This window comes from Falco biarmicus, chromosome 5, assembly GCF_023638135.1.
Source record: "Falco biarmicus isolate bFalBia1 chromosome 5, bFalBia1.pri, whole genome shotgun sequence".
Taxonomy (NCBI): Eukaryota; Metazoa; Chordata; class Aves; order Falconiformes; family Falconidae; genus Falco; species Falco biarmicus.
The window spans coordinates 28,329,846-28,351,085 of NC_079292.1; the positions used below are offsets into that span (position 1 = coordinate 28,329,846).

The following is a 21,240-nucleotide window of genomic DNA, read 5'->3' on the forward strand; positions in this document are numbered from 1 at the left end:
AGGAAATAAAAGAGGTGCTTTTTGATATTGGCTGGCTTTTTCTGCCTGTGAATTAAGAGTCCGGATCTGAATTAAATACTAGGGGAATGGGAGCTGGATGGGGGGAGAATTGGATGGGTTTGAACCACCACTGTGCAGAAACAATGAACAAGTGGTCTGAAACCAGGGAATTTTCCCCCTTCCCTCCTCTTTCAAATGTATTTCACAATATTTTCCTTTGTGTTCCTGCCTAGCGTAGTATCACCTTGAGACTCTTGTGCTGTTGTCTCCCACACCATGGTTTACGTGCTGGCAGTGTGGCTTGTGGTCCTTCACTTGGCTTCCAGTGGACACACGTTTCTTCAGCCTGGCAGAGAAATGGGAGCACGGTAGTGTGTGCTGCTTGTTTAATGTTGATGATTGCAGGCCAGTCGCTGTGCTACTGTTAACAGTATGGCTGGGGACTCTGTTTGAAGTGTTAATTAGCAGCAATTAATAAGAAGTGAAAAATTAATACCCTATGTCAGCTTTCTTTGCTAGTTAGTTGTATCAACACCACGGCTCAGAGCTATCTTGAAGCTGGTGTTTGCATAAAGGTGGTCTTGTTGTCACATAGTATTGAGAAAATACTTAAATGCTCTCCTGCCGTAAATGGTAAACTAGTTATTCCCAAAATAAGAGGATAAGCTATGGCCTCTGACAGATCCATTTTTCTTGGGATGCAGTTGCTCTCGACATGACGTTTCAAGAACAGTAAGTTGTGCATAGCTAGAGTGAATAGTTAGACCAACAAAAATATTGATGGCATTGTTGAACCTGGCTGAGAGGTTCTGCATTGCCCCCTTTTAATCGAAGTGGCTCAAGCCCAGCCGCAGAAGTGGCCACCGAAGATGGATCCCAGCTGTGCTGCAGACACCTTTGTCAGGTTCCTGTTGGTTTTCCCATTTGTTTTCCATTTCTGATGGAAACTCCCTGACACGGGGAAACAGGCCTTTCTCGTGGGTCTGGTGGCAGATTTGGGGCTTGAACTGCACAAGAAGCAGCAAATACTCTCATTGTCTGATTGGGCACTTTCAGCTTTTCATCAGCTCATAACTTTGTCCTATCATCATAGGAGCATCACAAGATTTAACTACGCTACCAGGAGGTTTATCTTTCCTCTTGGTATTTATGTTGTTACCACCGAGTTCTGTTTGAAGTGATTGATTTGTTGTGTTTAAATTGATCTCTCTGTTTCTCTCCATCCTCTGAATTTTTTTTTTTCAGTAGACATCATTGTCTAGTCCTAGGCAAAAACGAAAATAGCTGAATCCATGCAAGGGTTAGCTTCAGCTGACTCCTCCCCTCCTCTCACAAGTTAACAAGCTTGATGTAAAATCCTGATACTTAACGAATTTATTATTAATGATATTTACGGAAGTATTCTCTACCAGAGGAGAAGTGGTTTTTGACTTTCAATAGACTGATTGCTTCTAGTTTCATAGTTAATTGAAACTTAATATACACTAGGGATGAGTGATATATATGTTCTGAGGTTAGCTGCACTCAAAATACACATAGTATATAATACACTTAATTCATTAGCAAGTCTCATGTCAACAAAGAATAAAGATGAAGTGCTGTAGTGGCCATCGCAGTGGGGAAGTGATCATTATTATTTATGGAGTGCTCAAAGTATACTAAGCACTTTGCAAAGAGACCAGCAAGCATATTGCTCTGAGTTGGTTTACGGTCTCCTCTTTTAAAAACACTTTTTTTCTCTTTCATTAGCAGGTTCCTTTGGGGTGGGGAACACAAATTGCTGATGGGGGTCTAACTGCCCAGACAAGCTTCAGCTGTGGGTTGTATCACTTGCCTTGGTAATTTGCTTCTACCAATAATGCTTTGTGAAACAGCCATGGTTTAATTGCAGTCACCACAACACAGTTGTGATCACTCTAGCAGAGCATCCCACCATGGTTCAGTTCATGGATATAACGTCTACATTTGACATGCTCCCCATCTGGGTCAGTTCCTCCTATGACTGCTCATGCGTGTCCATTTCTTCCTCGCAGTTTTCATTGGAACAGCCTTAAAAAGTGGGAACGAGGAACCTATGACAGAACACTCTCCCTCTTTCTGTTTTATAGCCACCATGTCTGGTCTTCCTGAATATGCCTCCTGAGTAGTAAAAGTTGAAAAAATCCCATAGTATTTTTACAACCTTATTATCTCCTGCGTTGCCCGATCTCTGGCAGTAAACTTTTTCCCTACTTTTAGTCACTCTTCTTGCAGAGCATTTTGTGTGGTGCTGCCAGCGTCATCCTCTCTGTCATGCATGCATTGGAGGCATCCACTAATAAGCAGGACCAGTCCTCCACATGGTATATTCTGGACATACGCTTTCTGTACCATCTGTCTTTGCTTTAGCATATCTTGTGTGAATAGCTCGTTCCCTCTGTGCTCATAACCTGAGCTCTTGGTTTCTCTTTTTCAGTCCTCCTTTGACACCTTGTAATTCATCACCATCTCAGAGGGTTTTACTGAAAAGCTCACTTTGGAGTTCTTTTTAATCTACTCCTAAAGGTGTCTCTCTGGGTATTGCTTGTCTGGTGGCTTACTGTAGCTAGAAATACGGTTCTCATTTAGTCTGGTGTCTGGTTCAAGATCTAGTCGGTCTGTAGTCCCTTCCTCATATCATTTTTCATCTCTGTGTGTTTTTATTCCACTTTGTATTTACTGTGGTCATTCCTTCGAGAAGAATCTCCTCCTTAGTTAATCTTTGCTACCCTGCATGGCACTAACTGGTGCAGTTACCTTAGGTCAGTCTTCATTCAAAAAAGAGTTGCAGCCAGTGCTATTTCACTAGGGTATCTGCATTTTGCATGCTGAACTTTATTTTCTAGTTACTCCAGTCTCTCCCAAGGATTTTTCCCTTCAGTGTTCCCTCCGTTTCATGATCACAAATATTCCCGCTTTGGAAATTTGAGTATTTCTGGAGTGAGATGTATCTCATGCAGTGTTAGCCATCAAGAAGTTAGAAGTCAAGGGCTGGACTTGCGGGAGGACAGTTGGATTGGCCCTTCCTGCCTTTTGTTTTCTTTTTTTTCCTTTTGGTTTTTTTTTTGGTTTTTTTTTTGGGGGCATCGGTTGTGCCACTTTATGGGCTGGTCCTTCCCTCTCTGCTGGCGGTACAGGTAGCTGGACTGAACTTTGCAATGCCAATCCTGTGGGTGCTGCTTATTGCCTCATTATCTTCATTGTTGTTATTATGGCTGTTACGATATTATTGCTACTTCGTTGTGGTTCCTTATCCAACTCTAGCTTCATCTTGGAGGAGAGAGCAAGATCGAAGGGTTGCAGTCAACATGGGATAACTTCAAAACCTTTAAGTAATAAAAAAAAATATTTCCAATTAAAAAAAAAAAAAGGAAAGGCTGAGGGAATGGGCTGGTGTCAGTAGAACAAATCACTCATTGTTTTTTTCGTTTTCTTTTAGCTTGTCCTCTAGGCGCTCCCTGCTGCAGGATGAATTAGGAAGGCAAGGCCTCTTCCTCTGAACCATGGAGACAAGGGCGTCTTTCATCGCCACCATGCGAGAGACCCAGCATCTCTCCCCAGAGAAGGGCCAGAGCCCGGCCAACGGCAGCAGGGAGCAGTTTGATTCAGGTGAGCTCTCCTTCACCCCCATGGGTTGTCTTCACTGTGACGGCCCTCCAACCCATCTCTGTTGGAGGTAGAGACAGCCACATTGCCAGGGGAGCATTGGAAATGGTTGTACACCTGGAAGGCCTTTTTTGAGTCTTGAGGATTAGACAGTTTCCCACGCTTGATGGGTTGGGAAGTTTGAGCTTTCCTTTTTCTGGATCTCTTCTATGGTGTAGAGCAGCTATGCAAAATTTAAACAAAAAGCAACAGAAAACTTTTTCCAGGACATCACACTGTGTTCTTCCAGTTTCCCCACGCTTTTTTTCATTTGTTGAAGTGGTTAAAGAGAGGAAATGAACGTTCAGAAATCACAGCATTTCTTGTTTGTTTTGACCTTCACCCTCATTTCCTTCACAGTTTTTTAGAGTGCTTCAGATGAGAGGGCTTCGCAAACATTAGAGCAGCTGGTGGAGAGCTGGTTGCATGTTGTCCTTGTGCTCACGGGTATCGCCGGATGCTCTGTAATGCTCTGGGATGGGCACCTAAAGGTGGGAGGTCACGGTGCTAAATTTGGGGATCATCATGGTAGATACAGAAGAGTAAGTGCTAGTTTCTGGTGTCTTCTGCTGGAATTGGGTGCTTTAACTTCCCATATCTAGCCTTAACAGGAGGAGACTGTGTCTCGTGGTGAAGTTGCATATATGGCTAGACCCAATCTACTTTCTTTCTGATGCCAAAATGGGAGATCCCTCTTTATACCTCATCTTCTCTTGCACCCCTTCTGTCACCTACCACACCCTGGGCTGAGTCAGTCTACTCACTAACCCAGCAGAAAGGTAAACAATCTAGAAAAAAGAAAGCTTATTAATTAAAAATTATCTGCTAGCTTTGTGAGTTGAACTGGCTGGAAGAAGTTCCAGAGCACATGCTGGTGGGAATGGGACCTCTCCCAGGTCCCATTTTATGGGACTATTATAATTTAATATATTAATTATATAGTATTATATATAGAAAAAAGAAATTAATAAAAAACATAATAATGAATTGTTAATTTGGTTCAGCTATAACTTGTAACTTCATCCTTGGTCTGTGTTTGCATGGGAGAGCTCAACTGATGAACTTGTGGAGAACAACACTGAGCTGTCAGTCAGTTAATCTGTACTAAAGCATTCGGTGTTGCATTGTGGTGCTTGTGTTGGTGCTCGTGTGCTTGAACGCTTTTCCAGAACTCACTTGCATTTCTGTGAGAGCTGTTCTTTGCAGGAGGATCCTGAGAGGTGAGTGGTATATGAAAGGCCGTGCTTGCAGGTGGACCTCCTAAAGGGCTGCCTAAAGTCTCCTTCCCTGAAAATAGGTGCCCTCACCAGTGGTGAATCACTGATTCAACACTACTTGAATGCAACCAGTAGCAGTGTTGGGGTGACTGCTTAAAAACTCTGCATACTTTGCCTTTAGTGTCTTTTGCATCTTTTCTCTCCCATGGTGCTGTTTGTGCTTTTATTGGTCAGTACTCTGCTGAAGTCTTTTGCAAAGCCGTGTCTCTGGTCCTTGTTTTGCTGTTCCTCCCTCAGCACCTCAGAACTTTGGGCACCCAGCCTTTCATTTCTTCACTTCTTGTAGTGGCTCAGTGATTTTCTTGTTTCCCTGGACACCACCCATTGGAAAGCTGTGACCGGCCTTTGAATCTTTGCCGCATTCACTAATGAGTTGAGGCGAAGACTCACAGCAATGTAAGACCATGCCAGTGAAACTATGGGCTGTGGTCCTTGAGGTGACTCTGTAAGATTTTTAGGGGAAGGATGGGCTGTTTTGCACAGCCCCTTGAGCAATGCAACCATCTTCTACAACTTCTGCTGTGAAGATAATAAACAAGTGGCACATTTGGCAGTAGGTTGCCAGTGCCCACTTGGGCAGCTCTTAGCAAGCAACTGAATCATGCTTGTGCAGTGGAGATGGAAATGCAGGTGAGCTTTTAAGAGATCAGGTCAGCAGGGGTAGAGAAAAATGAGAGGAATGTCCTATAAAAAATGCAAACTGGCTGTGTTGCACTGAAAACGTGTTTGAGATATAGGGTAGTCCACTTGGTCTTGCCATGATGCTTGTAGGTTCAATTGGGCTCTTAAGTTCGGCATGTTAGATGGGAAACAGGGAGGTGGAAACTTTCCTGTGCTGTGGGGTTGTTAGCTCAGCCAAAGTTTTGTTTTTTCCCCATGGTATGTGCAGTGGTTCTGATTGTTTCAGATGGCTTCAAAGGGGAACTAGACATGCTTACAGAAGAAAGATGCAGCCTACTGCTTAGAAATGATGTTTGTCTCAAGGAAACTGCTGAACCAAAAATAGTTGCGTGATAGGAACTTAAATGGGGGGATGCATCACACATGGCTGCCCTCATCTAATGGACGTCTCTAGGCATCCAGGAGGAGGCAAAGTGTACTGTCTCTGTTAAGGGGAGGATGTGTAGGTATGGAGGGCTTGTGATGAGAAACCTGGATTCATCCCACCTAAAGGAAGCAAGACACTCCTATGTTACTGTAGGTAAGAACATAAATACTGCCCTGGGTTCTCCCGTAGATATGAAAAAGAAGGAGCCTCCCTTCTATAGTGCAACTCATAGAGATGGCTCCTGAGGGTACTCTAGAGTTAAACATCTGAATCTGGAGCTGAGGTGTCTTAAAACACCTTACAAAACCTAGTCATCTGGTGCTGCTTGTATCAGCAGTGGAGAAGGATACAGCTCCAGACCCATTTTAACACAGGTGCCAGGTTGCCTTTGAGTTGAGTTGCCATCTCGAGCTGCATGTTGCTTCCCACTGAGGATAAAGAAAATCAGCCCTAGCTGGAGCAGAGGGGAACACCTCAATCCTTGTTGCTTATATGATGCAGACCCCTCTCTCGCGGTGGGATTCATGTCCTCCAATTCAGACATTTCCAGAGTGGACATCTGCAGGCTGATCTAGTCACCGTTAGATCTGTTTATATCTATGGAAGAGAGACAGAAGCCTCTAGGATGAAATCCGGTTGGACAACCATAGATACTGGGTTTGGAATGAGAAGAAGTGGCCTGTGGTGCCTAAATGTCTTTGGGGATATGGATCTGGGTGACTTTCCCAGGGCAGTGCTGGAGGTTTGTGTTTAATCAGGTTCACTCCTCTGCCTTGCTTGGTATGTTAACTGCTAAAGCATTTCAGTTCTCTATTCACTCAAAAAGTCTGCTCATGGTAAATAAGATGGCTGAGCAATTTGCCACAAATACGTGCTCCTTCAGTGAAGCCTGGGAAAAATCAGTGTTTCTGGAACCACAGGTTTTGGGTCTTCTCTCCCCTTTATTTCCCACAGCCAAACATCCCAGGGGGCTGTGAACAGCTGGAACAGTTGTGTTTTTATAGTGTCAGTGCATGAGCACTTTAAAGCCGTTGAGAGGCTCACAGATGATGACTTGTTGATTTTATTTGCCATCCTGGGCTTGTTTGTACATTACTGTAGTGTAGGCTACCCAGCCTTGACTCTTTCGTTAAGAGCGAGCACCGGGGCTAAGGAGCAGTAATTGGAAAGGGAGCTGATATGTAAAATAGGCCTAATGCCAAATTTATCATCTCGCAGGATACTCTGTGAAATGTTGGCACCTGGGGTTTTGCAGCTCTCCGGCAGAGCCAGGGCTTTCTTGGAGCACATGGCTTGTGGAGTGGCGAGCAGATTGGCTTTGCAATAACCGCTCCTGAAGCGGACACAGTCTTCCTTGGCGTATATTAAGAGCCTTTGAATTTCTCTGCCTTTTAATTGGGGGACCTCCAGGCACCAGTTGGGAGAAGATGGGAAGAGGTGGCCTCTGCTGCTCAACAGTAGGGCTTTCCTGATGAGTGAGAGAGTTTGTGCACAGTCCCGTTACATATGTGGATGGGGTTGGGTCCCTTGGGCTGCTCTCATCCCTGGGCGACACTGCCTCTGCTTCGGATGCCCCTCTGCCAGATTTCTAGAGGGAACAAAGTCCATTGAGAAAACATTTCAGAAACTTAGAGTCCCTTCAGAATCCTTTGTGATAAAACGAAGAAAAATAAAACACTGATGCTGTGATAAATGAGTACTCTGACATTATTTTTACAGACCTTGTAAAAGTAATTTCCTGATAAAGTCCACAGATAAAACACGGCAGACGAGTGAAACTTACGGTGTGTCAGAGAGAAATGAACTGACAGGGAGGGAAGGCTGCAGTTGGCACGCTGCCTCCTCCTGGTGTCTTGAAGCTTCTCTGCTTTGGGTTTAGATCGGAGAGATGCGGGTGATATTTCTTTAGGCAGGTGCTGTTGTGAGTTTTGCTGAACTGCATGTGAACGAGCCTGCTGGTGAGTCTCTCCGTGTTGCCATGTGGCAGAATAGGTCACGGGTGATACGGTTACGAAGTACAGGAGGACTTGTTGCATCCATAATTAGCATCATCTGCAATGCTAACATAATTAACGTGCTGCTGCCAAATTCTGGAGAAGATTTTGCCACCCTGGAGGCATTGCTCACTGCAAGGGCTGGAGGGTATATACTGAACTGCCTAAAAATCTCTGCTTCCACTGCTCTGTGGAATGGCCCCTTCCCATCAGACTACCAAGGAAGGCTGGAGAAAAGGAGATGCTTGCCTGCAGTCACCCAGCAGGTTACGGCAAAAAGCAGGAATAAAAACTGGGAATGTACAGAGGGCATCATGGGCTGAGGGAAATGGGTCACGCTCTGAGATGGAAGTACATGAGCAGAAGAGAAGAGAGCCCAGGGCTGACCTGGAAATGTCCTGTCCGTGGCAGGTGTCCTGAAATGAAGATGTTCTTGGGATTGCTGAGCAGCCTGTCCCAATGCCACAAGCGCAGATGGATGCAGAAGTAGGGAGAAGCCAGGCAGAGGGGATGCACTTCTAGCTTTTCTTGTCAGATGCTTCTGACTTCTAGTGGGATAGAGATTGGTTGTGCCCCAGGGTAAAAAGATCTTAAGCATCAGAGCAATTTTAAGCCAGGGATGGATAACCGTATCTGCCCATCTACTGATGGACTAACATGCTTTATTTTAGAGACTCACCCTTTGAAATCTCTGGACCTGGCTCTTCTCTGAAACATTAACTCTACAGGGTGGCAGACATTAAGGCTGAAAAATTTCCCTGATCATCTAAGTTGCTTGCCTGCGTGATATACTTGAGAGAAACTCTTGGCATTTTTTGCACCAAGCTCCTACCTTGTGATTTAAGCTGTGGTTTATCTTTCAGTCAAGAATGAACAAACCCCTCATTTTGGGTCAGATATCTCAAGCAGAACCAGTTTCTATGCCTGGAGGTTTTTGCAGTGATGGCAAGAAACAAAACAAAGTCCGTCCCTTATTCTACATTGAATTATTCTGTTTTCAGGTTGTAATCATGGGCTTGGGTTTTTTTCTTGTCTTGCTGAGTTGAAAAGTCATCGTGGGAGTAAATATCAATTTACATCTTCATATTTAGACAGGTTATTTGAGTTTGAGGCAAGGAATCAGACCTTAGACTGGATGCAGCAGTGTGCAAAGTGCTCCTTTTTGAACTCCCAGACAGGTCTTTAGCCTCCACCAGCTCTATCTCAAAAACCCTCTTCTGATGCACTTTTCCCCCCTCGTTTATGTATGTCTGGCTCCATAGGCAGCAAATAAAACCTGTGTCTTCCCCTTTTAATAATGAGAGATTCCCATTGCACAGCATAATTTTCTGGTCCTGAAAAATGGAGACCTGTAGCAATAATTGCAATAAATTAACCCTGCCGTTTTCTTCATAAAACTGTCGGGGGAGGTTTCTTAATTCAGTTTGTCATGAGTCACTTTAATTACATCATGACCATGCTGATGAATGTTTGGGCAGGTAAGGGTCTTGCAGAGTTTGCCTGATAAATGCCTGTTGCAAAGAGCTTGTTGCTAGACTGTAAATATTTTTGCTCTGGGGCTGAAACTGGCTTTGCGAGATTGCTTGGGAACAAAATGAAAACAATCAGATTTGGCTGATTTTCTGTAAGTGAAAGAAGATTTATTTTTAATTATTGCTGTGTGTGTTTCAGCAAGGGTTTGAGGCCTCAGCTCTGCTCTACTCAGTGCTGTTATAAAAAGAAACAAATAAAAGAGCAGTCATGTCAAGTCCTTCGCTATGGGGAGGGATCGTGTGGGGCAGGAGTGTGGCTGGGAGAGGCAGGATGCAGAGCCCTGGATCTGAAATGGGGCACGGAGGAGCGCGGAGAGCAGGAAGGCAGAGGTGGTCTGGTGAGGGGTGCTGGGAGGTTTGGGGGAAAGCAACTTCAGTCTTGGGAGAGGAAGGCATGGCGGCCTCAGCTGAGATGTCTGGGTGGAGGGATACTGATGAAGGGGAGAAATGGTGGCAGGATCGAAAATGGGGCTCCCCAGCCCAAGGGTCTGGGTGTTTGCTCTACACACTGCTCAGCCAACAGAAGCAGCTTCTACTGTTATCACTAGGACAGTGCTGTAATTAACGGTGCTGGGTGACCCACTTCTGGGGCATGAGCAAGGCCATTGTGCCCTTGTGACAGTGGACAGGCAGCCACCTCCCTTGCAGAGAGTCCTCAAATACAAATACAAAGTGCAAGAGCATAAGTGCCTGTTGCAGTATGATGGGCTTGTTCCCCTGCTGCCAGGAAAGCAGAGTCATTTCTGGTCTCAAAACTGTTGGCTGCTCAAGTCCCAAAGTCTGCTGGATGTGTGGTAAGAGCCGATCACCAGCACAGATTTTTAAACCAAGAAACCAAGCTTTCTGTTTTCCCTGGTGTTGATGTTTAAACTGGTTGCTATTGTCATCCTGAACTCTTTGACACAACTTTTGCCTTCTTTGGATGTGTTTTAGGCTGCTTTTCTTTCTTTCCTTTTTTTTTTTTTTTTTTTTGCTTTTGAACAGATGACGGCTCCAGCATTGAGGATGCAGACTTCAACTGGGACGAGTTCCTGGAGGAAACAGGAGCCAGCGCTGCTCCCCACACCTCCTTCAAACACGTACGTGCTCGCTCTGAGCCTTGCCGGTGTTGCGCGTGTTCCCTCTTCTGGTTTTCAGGGGGTCCCTGGAGAACTGAGATGGGGGTCTGACGATTCTCAGGAGAAATCACCCCTCCATGCATGTGACAGCCCTCGTGGGAATAGCCCCCCAGCTGGTGTGAGGCGGACTCGGTGTGTTTGCAGGCACAGCTCAGAGCGCCATGTTTATGCCGCTTCCTTATCTTCTGCCTTTGACTCAAATTTTCCATTGTTGAGGTCTTGTATTGCTCTTCTTTTGCTTTTAATGCCCTCTTCCCCCCCACCCCCCCTTATCTATTTTTCCTTCTCTTTCTTTATTCACTGTTGTCCATCCCAACCTGTAGAGATTGATCTTGCAAGAGTATCTCATTTCTCCGAAGCTGTCTTCTTAATGCTTGGTTTACTGACTAGTGGGGTCACTCGGCACTAGAGTGCAGCATGGCCCACAGGAAACCATCTGTCAGCCTCCTGCCTGGAGATGCTATCTCAGAAGCATGAAAACCAAGTACTTTGGCAGGTGATGCTTCTTCTGGGTGAACATGGATCACCTAGACAGCTGTGGTAGTTACAGCATGGTCTGTGGCTCTGGTCTGTGTTAGCACAAGTAGCATTTGAAGTCTTTGAAGTCTCTACTGGTGAAGAATATTGGAACATGCTTTGAAGAAAGGACTGTCTCCAAGCAGAGCCCATCACAGTCAAGGCTGTTGTTGTTTGGGACCAGTGTCTCCATCCACCACCAGTTGTTAACTTCTTCTATTCAGCTCCATGTGTGTGATGTCACATGAGGACATGGGGCAGAAATTAAGCTGATACATGAGCTCTTCATCACCGACAAGGGTGTGCACGTGTGGCCACATCGGTAGATTTTTCCAGGACGTGTTTGTCATTCAGCTACAAGACTGACGTTGGGGCCTACTGGGAAGGTGTTGTGATGCCTTGTTGTGAAGCCACGACAAGTCATGGTGGTTCTCTGTCCTCAGCTGCAAGTCTCGTGAGGATAGACTGCTCGTCCTCCTACCTGGCCCATCAGGTGTAGGCAGCAGCTTGTTCTGGTACAGCTGCTTGTCAGTCACACTGGCTCTTCTCCCAGCTTCACTTGGCTGCATGCTCTGGAGGATGTGGACATCTTTGGTAGGAAGAGAGAAGTTTTAGCTGTGGTGCTCTGGGTTGCCTTATACCTAGTCTGCTGGCAGAGATGTCCTTTGGGAGCAGTGTAGTTGTGCTGCAGTGAAAAGGAAACTTCCTGAAGAACCTGTTGCTACTTTAAGAGAAATATTCATCTGGATGGCTGCTGTCATGCCATTAAACCACTTTTGTCTCCAGGTGATTTCTTGGCTTGTTTTGAAGGGGTAAGGAGCTTCAGTGATGGAAAATGTCTCTTCCATCTATGTCTGAAAAAATAATACAACCCTTCATTCCCCATTTTGTTTCCATTTGAACAACAGTGGAGTATTGGAGAATGAGGGACGATAATTCTCTCTACCAGAGAATTACAGGGCAATGATTATTGTAGAGTTTATCCTTGATCCAGCAGCTATCTGGAGAGAGCATCTTCTCCCAGGTTTCTGCTCCAGGTGCAAACCCAAATACCAGATCCAGGTAAAAGTTTTGTGCTTTCATGAAGTCCTAAAGATGTCTTTAGGTGGTGGAGATGCCCACGTCATCCTGCTGATTGCTGTGTCTCACAGCACCTCAGTCCTGGGACTGTTGATGTGAACTAAGTTAGTGCTGGGAACAGACCTTAGTGATTACGCTTTGCAGTCTGAAACTTGATCCTCAAAACACCCTGGGTTGGCCAGGAACCTGAAAGCCTTCAGAGAAGATTATCTGTCTGCTTGATTCCACTCTTCATGTGATTTCCAGTCACAAGTCCGTTGTCTCCAGATAACCATCTTGGTCTTTACTTATGGTAAACACAAGGAGAAAAACTACAAATTAACATGTATCCTGGATGATTTATGAAGGCCCTTAGCATCACAAGAGCAAAGATCCTATCTTACGACTAAATGAAGAAGTAAATGTAACAGATCTTCTTCAATCTTAGATGATCTCCAGAGGTCCCTTCCAACCTCAACTATTCCATGACTCCCAAGCATTGATGCTGATAGAAGTGCCCATGCAAGGAAAGGCACATGGAGTGTTCTTACCTGCAAATAAGTGGCTTTGGCTGGGTAGCACTCATTGGAGTGGGATGAGGGAGGGAGTACTGCTGACATGCCAGAGAAGTGTTTTCTCTGCAACTTGGCATCCCCAAGTCTGTGGAGTCCTCAGGTGGCCAAGTAGACCATATTACCTTTATCTTTGTGAGTAAAAGGCATTTTAACCTGTCATTTAAATGAGAAGTTAATCAGAGGCAGGCTTAAACCAGACTTTATCATCTCTGGTTTCAGTAGAGATAAGGCACTAAGAAACCTAGAACTTGTCCTTAAACATCTCATAGGGAATAACAGGCTACATTTTGGGTGGTCTACTGAAGACAAGTCTGGCATCTGATCCAGTGGACTGGCATCCCTTTCTTCTTTACCAACAACAGCTGGAGACACCCTACTGGGCCTTGAAAGATACTTGAAAGGTCCTGCAGTGTACCAGGAGAGATGCACTGGCATCTCCAGTGTCCTAAGGCAAGTTACCTGTGGTCTGTCACTGATGAGATAAATGGAAGTGACACCTCCATCAGATGGCAGGACAGTGACCCAAACCATTTGCTTTATTCAGTGACGGGTCACAGTTTATTTACTAGGGTGCTGGGAGGGTGAATCAGGTGAGGCCTGAGCTGCTGGATATGGATTTAGTAGGAACACTCTCCTTGGTCTGCCTGGTACAGCATTCAGCCCTTGATGCTTGTCAGGCCTCCAGAGGTGCTTCAGTGTTGTTGATGGACTAATGATTATAATTGGGTTAACTCCTAGAGGTGCTTAGCACTGTGCATGTGTCCTGTGATTTGCCTGATGGAGTTTTGCAGTGGGAAGTGAAACCTCATTTGAGTTCCACCACCTTTCTCCCAGGCATTGGTGAGATTTCTGATGCAAAGATGGGTACCAGTCTTCTCTTAGATGTAGTGCATCTGAGGTTACTGCTGCTGGAGGGCCCCTTTGAAGCATGTGGGACCTTGCATGATGGGGTATATGCCAGTGAAGTAGGAATGGTCCTGCCCAGGCAGATTGAGAAGGAGGTGGTTGGGTTAAGGACCCAAATCATCTCATGTCCTATTCCAGAGCTGTTCTTTAAGGGCAGCATTATGTTGCTTATCTGGGGAGAGGGTCTCCCTGCAAAGAAGAAAAAGTAACACCATGCCTTTCTCATTTTGTAAGGTTGAAATCAGCCTTCAAAGCAGTTTCCAACCAGGGATGAAGTTAGAAGTGGCCAACAAGAGCAATCCAGACACATACTGGGTGGCTACGATCATTACAACATGTGGACAGCTCTTACTGCTTCGTTACTGTGGCTATGGAGATGACCGCAGGGCAGATTTCTGGTGTGACGTGATGACAGCAGATCTTCACCCGGTTGGCTGGTGTACACAGAATAACAAGGTCCTGATGCCTCCAGATGGTGAGTTCTGTGTGTTTTGTTAGGGTCACGCTCTGGTATTGGGCTGGTGGTTAATCTCCAGACTTCTAGATGATCTGGGATGGGTACTCTAGATCCTCAGCTGGTGATGCAGACAGGGCCAGGTCCCCTGTCAATGGGTCATTCAATTTGTCAGCCTCTAGCAAAGGCATTTTGCCCTAGTTGGAGAAAACAGAAGGCACTTCTATAGGAAGCTGTCTTAACAAGGAAACTTACTGCTAAATTATAAAGCTGTTATTTTCAGTTAGGGGAGAAAAGTGTCCTATTCTTGTAGGAGGGAAGGAAGGATGGAATTCAGAATGAGAACAAACTAAAATAAGCAAGATCAGTTTGGGTGTAACCAAAACCAGAAGCTGGCTGTGCACTCAAGCGTTTTGCCCTGAAAGCTTAAAACCTTCCATTGCCAGATCCTTTCAGCTTTTAATTCCAGTGGTAGATACACATGGTTAAAGATAGCAAAATTTGATTGTCATAGGTTGGGGCACATCCTGATTGTCAGCTCTTAGGTGCAGAAAAGCTGAATGCAAGAGCTGTAGGTGACTGGGTGGGTCATGTGGAACAGTTTAATAATAATCGTAGTGTTTAAGAAAAATGGTGGTGTTTTTTTTTTGGCTGTGACACCAGCAGAACAGTTGTGCACCCTTACCACTGCGTAGCTCCAAGCAGAAGCATGCTTGTCATTGTTACTCATCCGTATTCCTGCCATATATCCCATTCATTCTGGAGCAAGGGAAGAAAAGATGAATATTTAGCCTCCAGCTTGTGCATGTCTGTAAGGAAAGTCTCACTTAAGGAAGCTGCTGCTGAAGTTGTTCTTTTGCTTTGTTACATGTGACCGTTAAGAACAGCGTGTGTGGCATGCGGTGTGCGGTTCCTCCTGGTGCAGGTGTTGCCTGACTTCCCATGGAAGCGAGCTGCAGGCTCGGTCTTTGAATAAGAGCTGACATTCCTGCTGTGCGTATGCTGAGCTCTGAGCTGGACTTCTCTTTTTGTTCTGGTCTGTGTATTTTGAATAAACAGAGGATTGATTGCTTAAAGAAAAAAGAAAAAAAGAAAAAGAAAAAAGGAAGTCTTGAAGACAAATACGGCTGAGAAACCTGTTGGCTTCACACTAGTAAATTGAGCTGATGTGAAAAGGGTTAGGTGTTTTATTTTACTGGTCTCTTAAACTACATTTTATTACGTGGATGATAATCAATGTTACCAGAAGAGTGTACAGTACTGTAAACTAAATCTCAGAATGTGAGGGTCAAGGGGTAAGAGATCTTATTGACTGTTGTAATAGAAAATAATGATTGTCTTATAACTGGAGGCAATTGCTTTTCATGGAAATGTTGGAATCTGCTCTTTGGTTTCTGGCTACTTCGTGTGAATTGGTTTGCTTGAACGACTGCAAATGTGCAGTGCATCATAGCTCCTTTCTCTGCTGGCTGGGTGATGTAACTCTATACCAGGGTCTTAAATTTGGGCAAGTGCCCTGTTTTGTTTGGGTTTTTTTCCCCACTCCCATTCACTGACTATGTCTTAGTATAGTTTTCAAAAAGGGTAAATTAGATGCATTGTAATTTCAAAAGAGATGTAGGCGTTTAAGGGCTTGAGTTCTGTTTTGGAACGAGGTAACTAAAATGCCTGGAGGATTGGAGCCTTCAGGACTTCTCCCACTTGGAAAAGAGAGAGGTCCTAAATATGCTCATGAACGGCAGAGCTCCTCTGGGTGCGCAGCCTCTGGTCAGAGGTGAGGCTTCCAAAAGATCGTAGCTCCCATTGGGACACCACAGGGTGGAAGCTGAGTTTTCAGGAGCGCCCCTTGTCTTCCGTAGGGAGAATGGAGCTCTGACCAGCTTTTAGAAGTAGCTTGTGAGTGCTACACCTGCAGCATGCAGGTGTCTGGAGTTTGTCCTGTGCTTAATTGCTTTGCTGATGAGTGAATGTGTCTTAGCGAGCCAGACGTCACTGCAGTGCTCAGAGTGGTTTCTGGTGCAGCCTGCCGGATTGGATCTTGCCTTGGTAGAAGAGAAATGGACGTTCTCCATGAACTCCATGGAGGTTTTTACATCTTTAGCTTTGCCTGCTATTTTGTTGTCAGACCTTTGGAAGAAATGAAAGCTGGCTTCAAATCACATGGACCTGTTTTGTAAGGGCCTGATTCTGCACATCTTGGTTGCAGTGAGGATACCTGTTGGCAAGACATGCCAGTTATCTGTCACTAGGGTTTCATTTTCATCAGGGGCTGAAGGGTTTGGTTCGAAAGCATATCTGCCGAGAAGGACGTGTTGGACGGGCAAAACACCAGCATCGGGACAGTGCTCTGTCTCTGCTTACGAATCAGATTGGACTGATCGGCATTCATCTTCTAAATGTGATGCCAGACAAGAACGGTACAGAGTGGTAGGACGAAGAATTTCATTAGAGGGGAGAGAGAAGTGAAAAAACGGGCCGGATCCGTTTAGCAAATCAATAGAGCTTGATTTAATGTTCAGCACACACGGAGCTTTTAAGGGGCAGCTGCCAAATAATTATTGTTTATGATCCCAATAGAAGGAAGTCATTTAATTTACAGACTGTTACATGATTATTTATTGGGTGACGTTAGTATTGCAGCATGGTGCCTGCGAGTATAGTGTCAAGCGGTGGTATGTCCTCCCATGACATTATGGCACAGCACACTGGAATAGGACTGCCCAAGCCAAATACTAGAGTTTGCAATAAAATGTCTTGCCTTACGAAAGCAGACGGTGTGAGTGTGTGTGTGTGCCTGTGAGCTTCACCCTCCAGCCCCTCCTTCCCTGCAGGAAATCAAAGGAGTAAAATTGTAGTTGCTTCAAGCTTTGCCATTAATTATATTTTTCTCATTACAAATCGGTGTGTAATTTGAATTGCAAACTCAACTATCCTGGCAGAATAGATCTGTTTACCATTCAAAGCAAAATGAAAATTATTTAAATTAGTTAATATAGAACTCATTTGAATGAATTGGATGTTTATTCATGAACTAGCTGAGGCAAGTGTGAAGCTGTCCTTATGGTCTGTAGCTTTGGCACTGATCAGCTCTAAAGTCACGTCCTGGGACAGAGATTTCTTTTTTATTGCATATTAACTGTGGTGTAGACCAGTGGGTAGCTACTGCCTGATGTTGCTGAGTGTGAAATTTTCATCCTTTCTGACGAGGCCCCACAGCAATTGTCATTCATAAGAGGAAGGACAACCTGCTTCAAAGTTCATTGACAGTGGCAAGGCTGTGGTGGAATAGCAGGCTTTGTTTTCTGCCCTGTAGGGGTGAGATGTAACAGACTTTCCATCAGTTAGTTAAAATCTCCCCATTATATTAGCATGCATGGAAATGGGGATGGCAGTTATCCCCTCCTGTGTCTTAGCCAAACAGTCTGCTCCTCCTCAACGCAGAGCCAATGCAGTTGTTTTTCAGTGTCCTCCATCCCTTGGGATGTTTTACCCACTGAGCATTAAAAATTTCAGTCTGACTAAACTTTCCCTTATTAGCAATTCCTTTAACTGTGAAAGGAAAAGAGGTCTCTTGCCTCCTTTAGCCTGTTATTTCCATGTGCTGTTTTCCTTTGTTGATGACAGTTGGGTTCATGAACACATTTACCATCGGGTGGAAGAGCGGCGTGGAGAACCTGACAAGCGTAGTAGCTAAATTATGCATTGTGAACCACGCGGAGAGCAGGAACGTTGTTTGATTGACACGCGGGTGTTTTTGTACAGATTGCAGATTTACAGCTGAGCCAACAGAGCTGAATCTTGCCTGGCACTATCTTAATGCATTCTGGGATGCGCTAAAGACACTGGACGACAAGATTATTGTGTACACTTGTAATTGCCGCGGTGGTTCTGCTTTAATGTTATTGACAGATGGAAATTCAAATAGGGCGTTTCTGTGTGCAGATCTGCGTGGTGAGCTTGAGTCTGCTTGCCATGTTAACCAGGAGACAGAGGAGACTGGAGATGTGAAGAAATACAGCAGGGAGAGAACCAGGTCTGTATTTTGATTTTACAATTAACTGGTGCAGATGGGGAAACCTCTGAACACCATCTATACCTGGATTTGGTGATCAAGATGATCAATCATACTGTGATCACGTGTAGGAAAGGGGCTTTTACTTCTTTGTTACACCAATATAAGAAGGATTAAAGCTCAAAAGCTTGATCTTGGGGTGAAATGAGTCCCTCTTGCATGGTGCTGAGCCTCATTGAGCTGCTTCATCAAATAAGCCATAAAGAGTGGTGGACCTAGAGCATTCTGCCTGCCCAGGCTTTCTGTGAAGGCCAACATCATCATTTGGTCATTATTTGAAATAGGTTTTCATGTGTCTGTCAAGTCAGGTAAACTGCTACCCTGGATCCAGCCCATAGGAGGGAAATTTCGCTCGGATTCCAAGGTCCAGCTCTGATTCTGGGCAGGATATGGGTGATAAAGGAGATAAAATGCATGCCACAGCAGATTGGGTTGCCTTCAAATGACAACTTGTTGCTTTTTTTTTTTTTTTTTTTAATATCGTTATCCAAATCTGTCATAGAGCCAGATCCTGCTCTTTGGGATCACTGGTAGAAGGGAGGGGAGAAGTGGATCTGGTTGGCCACGTCAAAACTTATGGCTGGAGGACTCACCGGGTTCTGCACAGTGAAAAGACAATCTGCTGTGTTGTGTTGCTGATCGGCGTGCAAGATGTCAGGTGGATGAACAGGTAGTCTGAAGAAGTAACTTTGAGCCATTTTTTCCATTTTGCTGGTACTCAGGGGAAGTCGTCGATTGATGCAGTGGTTAGAACAGGTGCTGGGGCTGGGCTACAGCAGAAGGCAGTGGGTTGGAGAGCAAATGGGGCATGCGGGTTGTGAACAGGAGCAGTAAGGGGAGGTGGTGAGACAGGACCAAAGAGAAGAGCAAGCTCTGAGCAGTCTCTTTCTGCTCGAGGTGGGGGTTTGGCATTGTTCGAGACTGCCTGGGTGCACAGAAGGCTTTTTTTGAGGGGCACAGCTCAGAGTGGTGGTGGTGGAGATGCGTGTGGTCCATACACTTGCCTTTCAGCATTGTTCTTGGGGATCATTTGTGTCTGCAAAGGTTGTCCACAGGTTCTTCCGAGAGTGGTACAGAGAATGTTTCTGAAATAGAGGAGGGCTTCCAGAGCTGCTCTCTAGAAAATGTGATCATGGATTATTTATTTATTTTTTTATCTATCTATTTATTTATTAACTGAAGCCAACTTTCCCCTGGTAATCTCATCCTAGAGGAAATAAAACTTAAACTATGCCTGCAGGTCTGCGATTACAGTGCAGGTAGAGGGATCAGATGGGCAGAGTGGACTTCTCCTTTTATCTTTGTGAGGAGCTGGCTTGCCTCAACCAATTTATCTGAGGTGAGTTTACTTTTCTGCTGCTATAATTGAGAGCAGATCTGGCCCTGGTTTAGCTCTTTCACTGAAGGCTCACCTGAAATATTACTTCCTAAAAGCTTGAGGCTGCAGAAGATCAGCAGGCATTCACTGAGCTTATGCTGTTTTACATCAGCTAAGAGCTGGGCCCTCAAGCCAAGTAAAATGAAACTCGGAAATCTTCTTTGGCAGGTTGTACTGTCAGAGACTGGATATTTCTAAAGTAGTATACTGAATTGTTTTTTTTTTTTAATCTTCTTTGCCCAGTCGTTATCCTCTCATTCCATCAAAACCAAGTTTAGACTAATCTAATGTAAATAGATTGCAGGATTTCTTTGTTTTAAATACTGCAAATGACTCCTAGTACAGTGTTTTATGTGTGCTTTTCAAGTTGACTTTAGCAGACTATTAATTATGCAGGGGTGACGTTAGCATAAATAACTAGTCAGCAAATAAATGTCAATTAAATATTCTATTAGCATAGTAGGCAGCTTTATGCCTTGGCATAGAATATTTAGCAGATTATAGTTAACTAGCATATAAAAAATAGCATTTTGTTCTTTGCTCCCCTAATGATGGCAGAAGGGAGGAGAAGAGGGGAGGTAAAAATCATGCCAGCTTTTGCTGAAGAGCTGGGGGTGTTCGGGCTGAAATTCGCCCTGGAAGGAGCCACGTCAGTTGACTTTGGTGTCTCTTGGGAGCTTGCAGCAGCTGGAAATTGCTGGAGCATATTGTGGCTGGGCATCTCCTGGCCAACCCTACGTAGCCTCTTGCAGACTCACTCCCGAGAAGAACATTCTTTCATTACGGCACCCACGGTAGTTTTTCCTTCCCTTCCTTGACGTGACTCAGATCGCTTAGTCTAGGATGTGAAAATCCAAGAGTTTGCCCATTGCTGGTGTGGCATCAGGAATAATGTTTTCTTGGTAGGGAAAATGGTCTTTTCACTCTTGTGTGAGGCTGGAAATCTTTTGCATGTGCTGCTGGCTTTTGTTACTTTCAAAAGACTTAATATTGCCAAGTGAGCCCCTTTTGGGGTAAACTGAGTGTAGCAGGCCCCCACATGTCCTTTGGGAATATAAGTAACTGTTGAGCTACTGTGCAAATGTGGCACAGCCCGGTTGGTGGGACAGGCTCTGCAAGAAGTTTCAGTTGTAGACTTGGTCAGATCCGGAGTTTTTGAGCGTCTCCAGGTCTGCAGGGCTTGAGGTCAACCTTTACTGGTTTGATTGTCCTTTTAATAATATTTTTCTGGTCTAGAGACATAGTCACAGAGAACTTTGCAGGGATGCTGTGCTGGCAGGTTTGTAAGGTGGGCTTGGGAGTAAGTGATTTATCCTGTGTTTGTGCTGTGGGCCTGGGATGGAGCAGCACTGTGCGGGTGGGAAATGGGGGGTGTGTGCTGCTCTGGCTTGAGCTGGGGCTGATGTGAACGACGGAGGCTATCGAGGGGAAAAATAAATGTTTGGTTAGACATAGGTCCTTTTGTTCAAGTTCTTTGGAAGTGTGGTGGAGGTGGTCCTTAGGGAACGTGCCTACCAAGAGGCTCCCAGCCTTGGCTCCGCCGTGACCCTGTGGTCTAGGTGCATGGCCATGGGGTACTGCTGGGCTCTCTGCTAAGGGCAGTGTTTCCCCTGGGGTGAAGCTTCATCATCTGAGGTCTCTCTTTGTA

At 45.0% G+C, this 21,240-nt stretch overlaps 1 protein-coding gene across 2 annotated transcripts in view; it reads left to right on the forward strand.

Annotated features, from left to right (window-relative positions):
* SFMBT2 (Scm like with four mbt domains 2) overlaps positions 1-21,240 on the forward strand; it is a 122,634-nt gene that overhangs the window by 9,941 nt on the left and 91,453 nt on the right. Inside the window, exons 2-4 of one of the 2 annotated variants that reach the window (XM_056340212.1) lie at positions 3,458-3,627; positions 10,499-10,593; positions 13,923-14,163. In XM_056340212.1, coding sequence (XP_056196187.1) covers positions 3,522-3,627; positions 10,499-10,593; positions 13,923-14,163 — 442 coding nt within the window. In that variant the 5' untranslated portion in view covers positions 3,458-3,521. Of the gene's footprint in view, positions 1-3,457; positions 3,628-10,498; positions 10,594-13,922; positions 14,164-21,240 lie in introns of those variants that run through there. The other variant, XM_056340213.1, reaches the window with a different exon arrangement.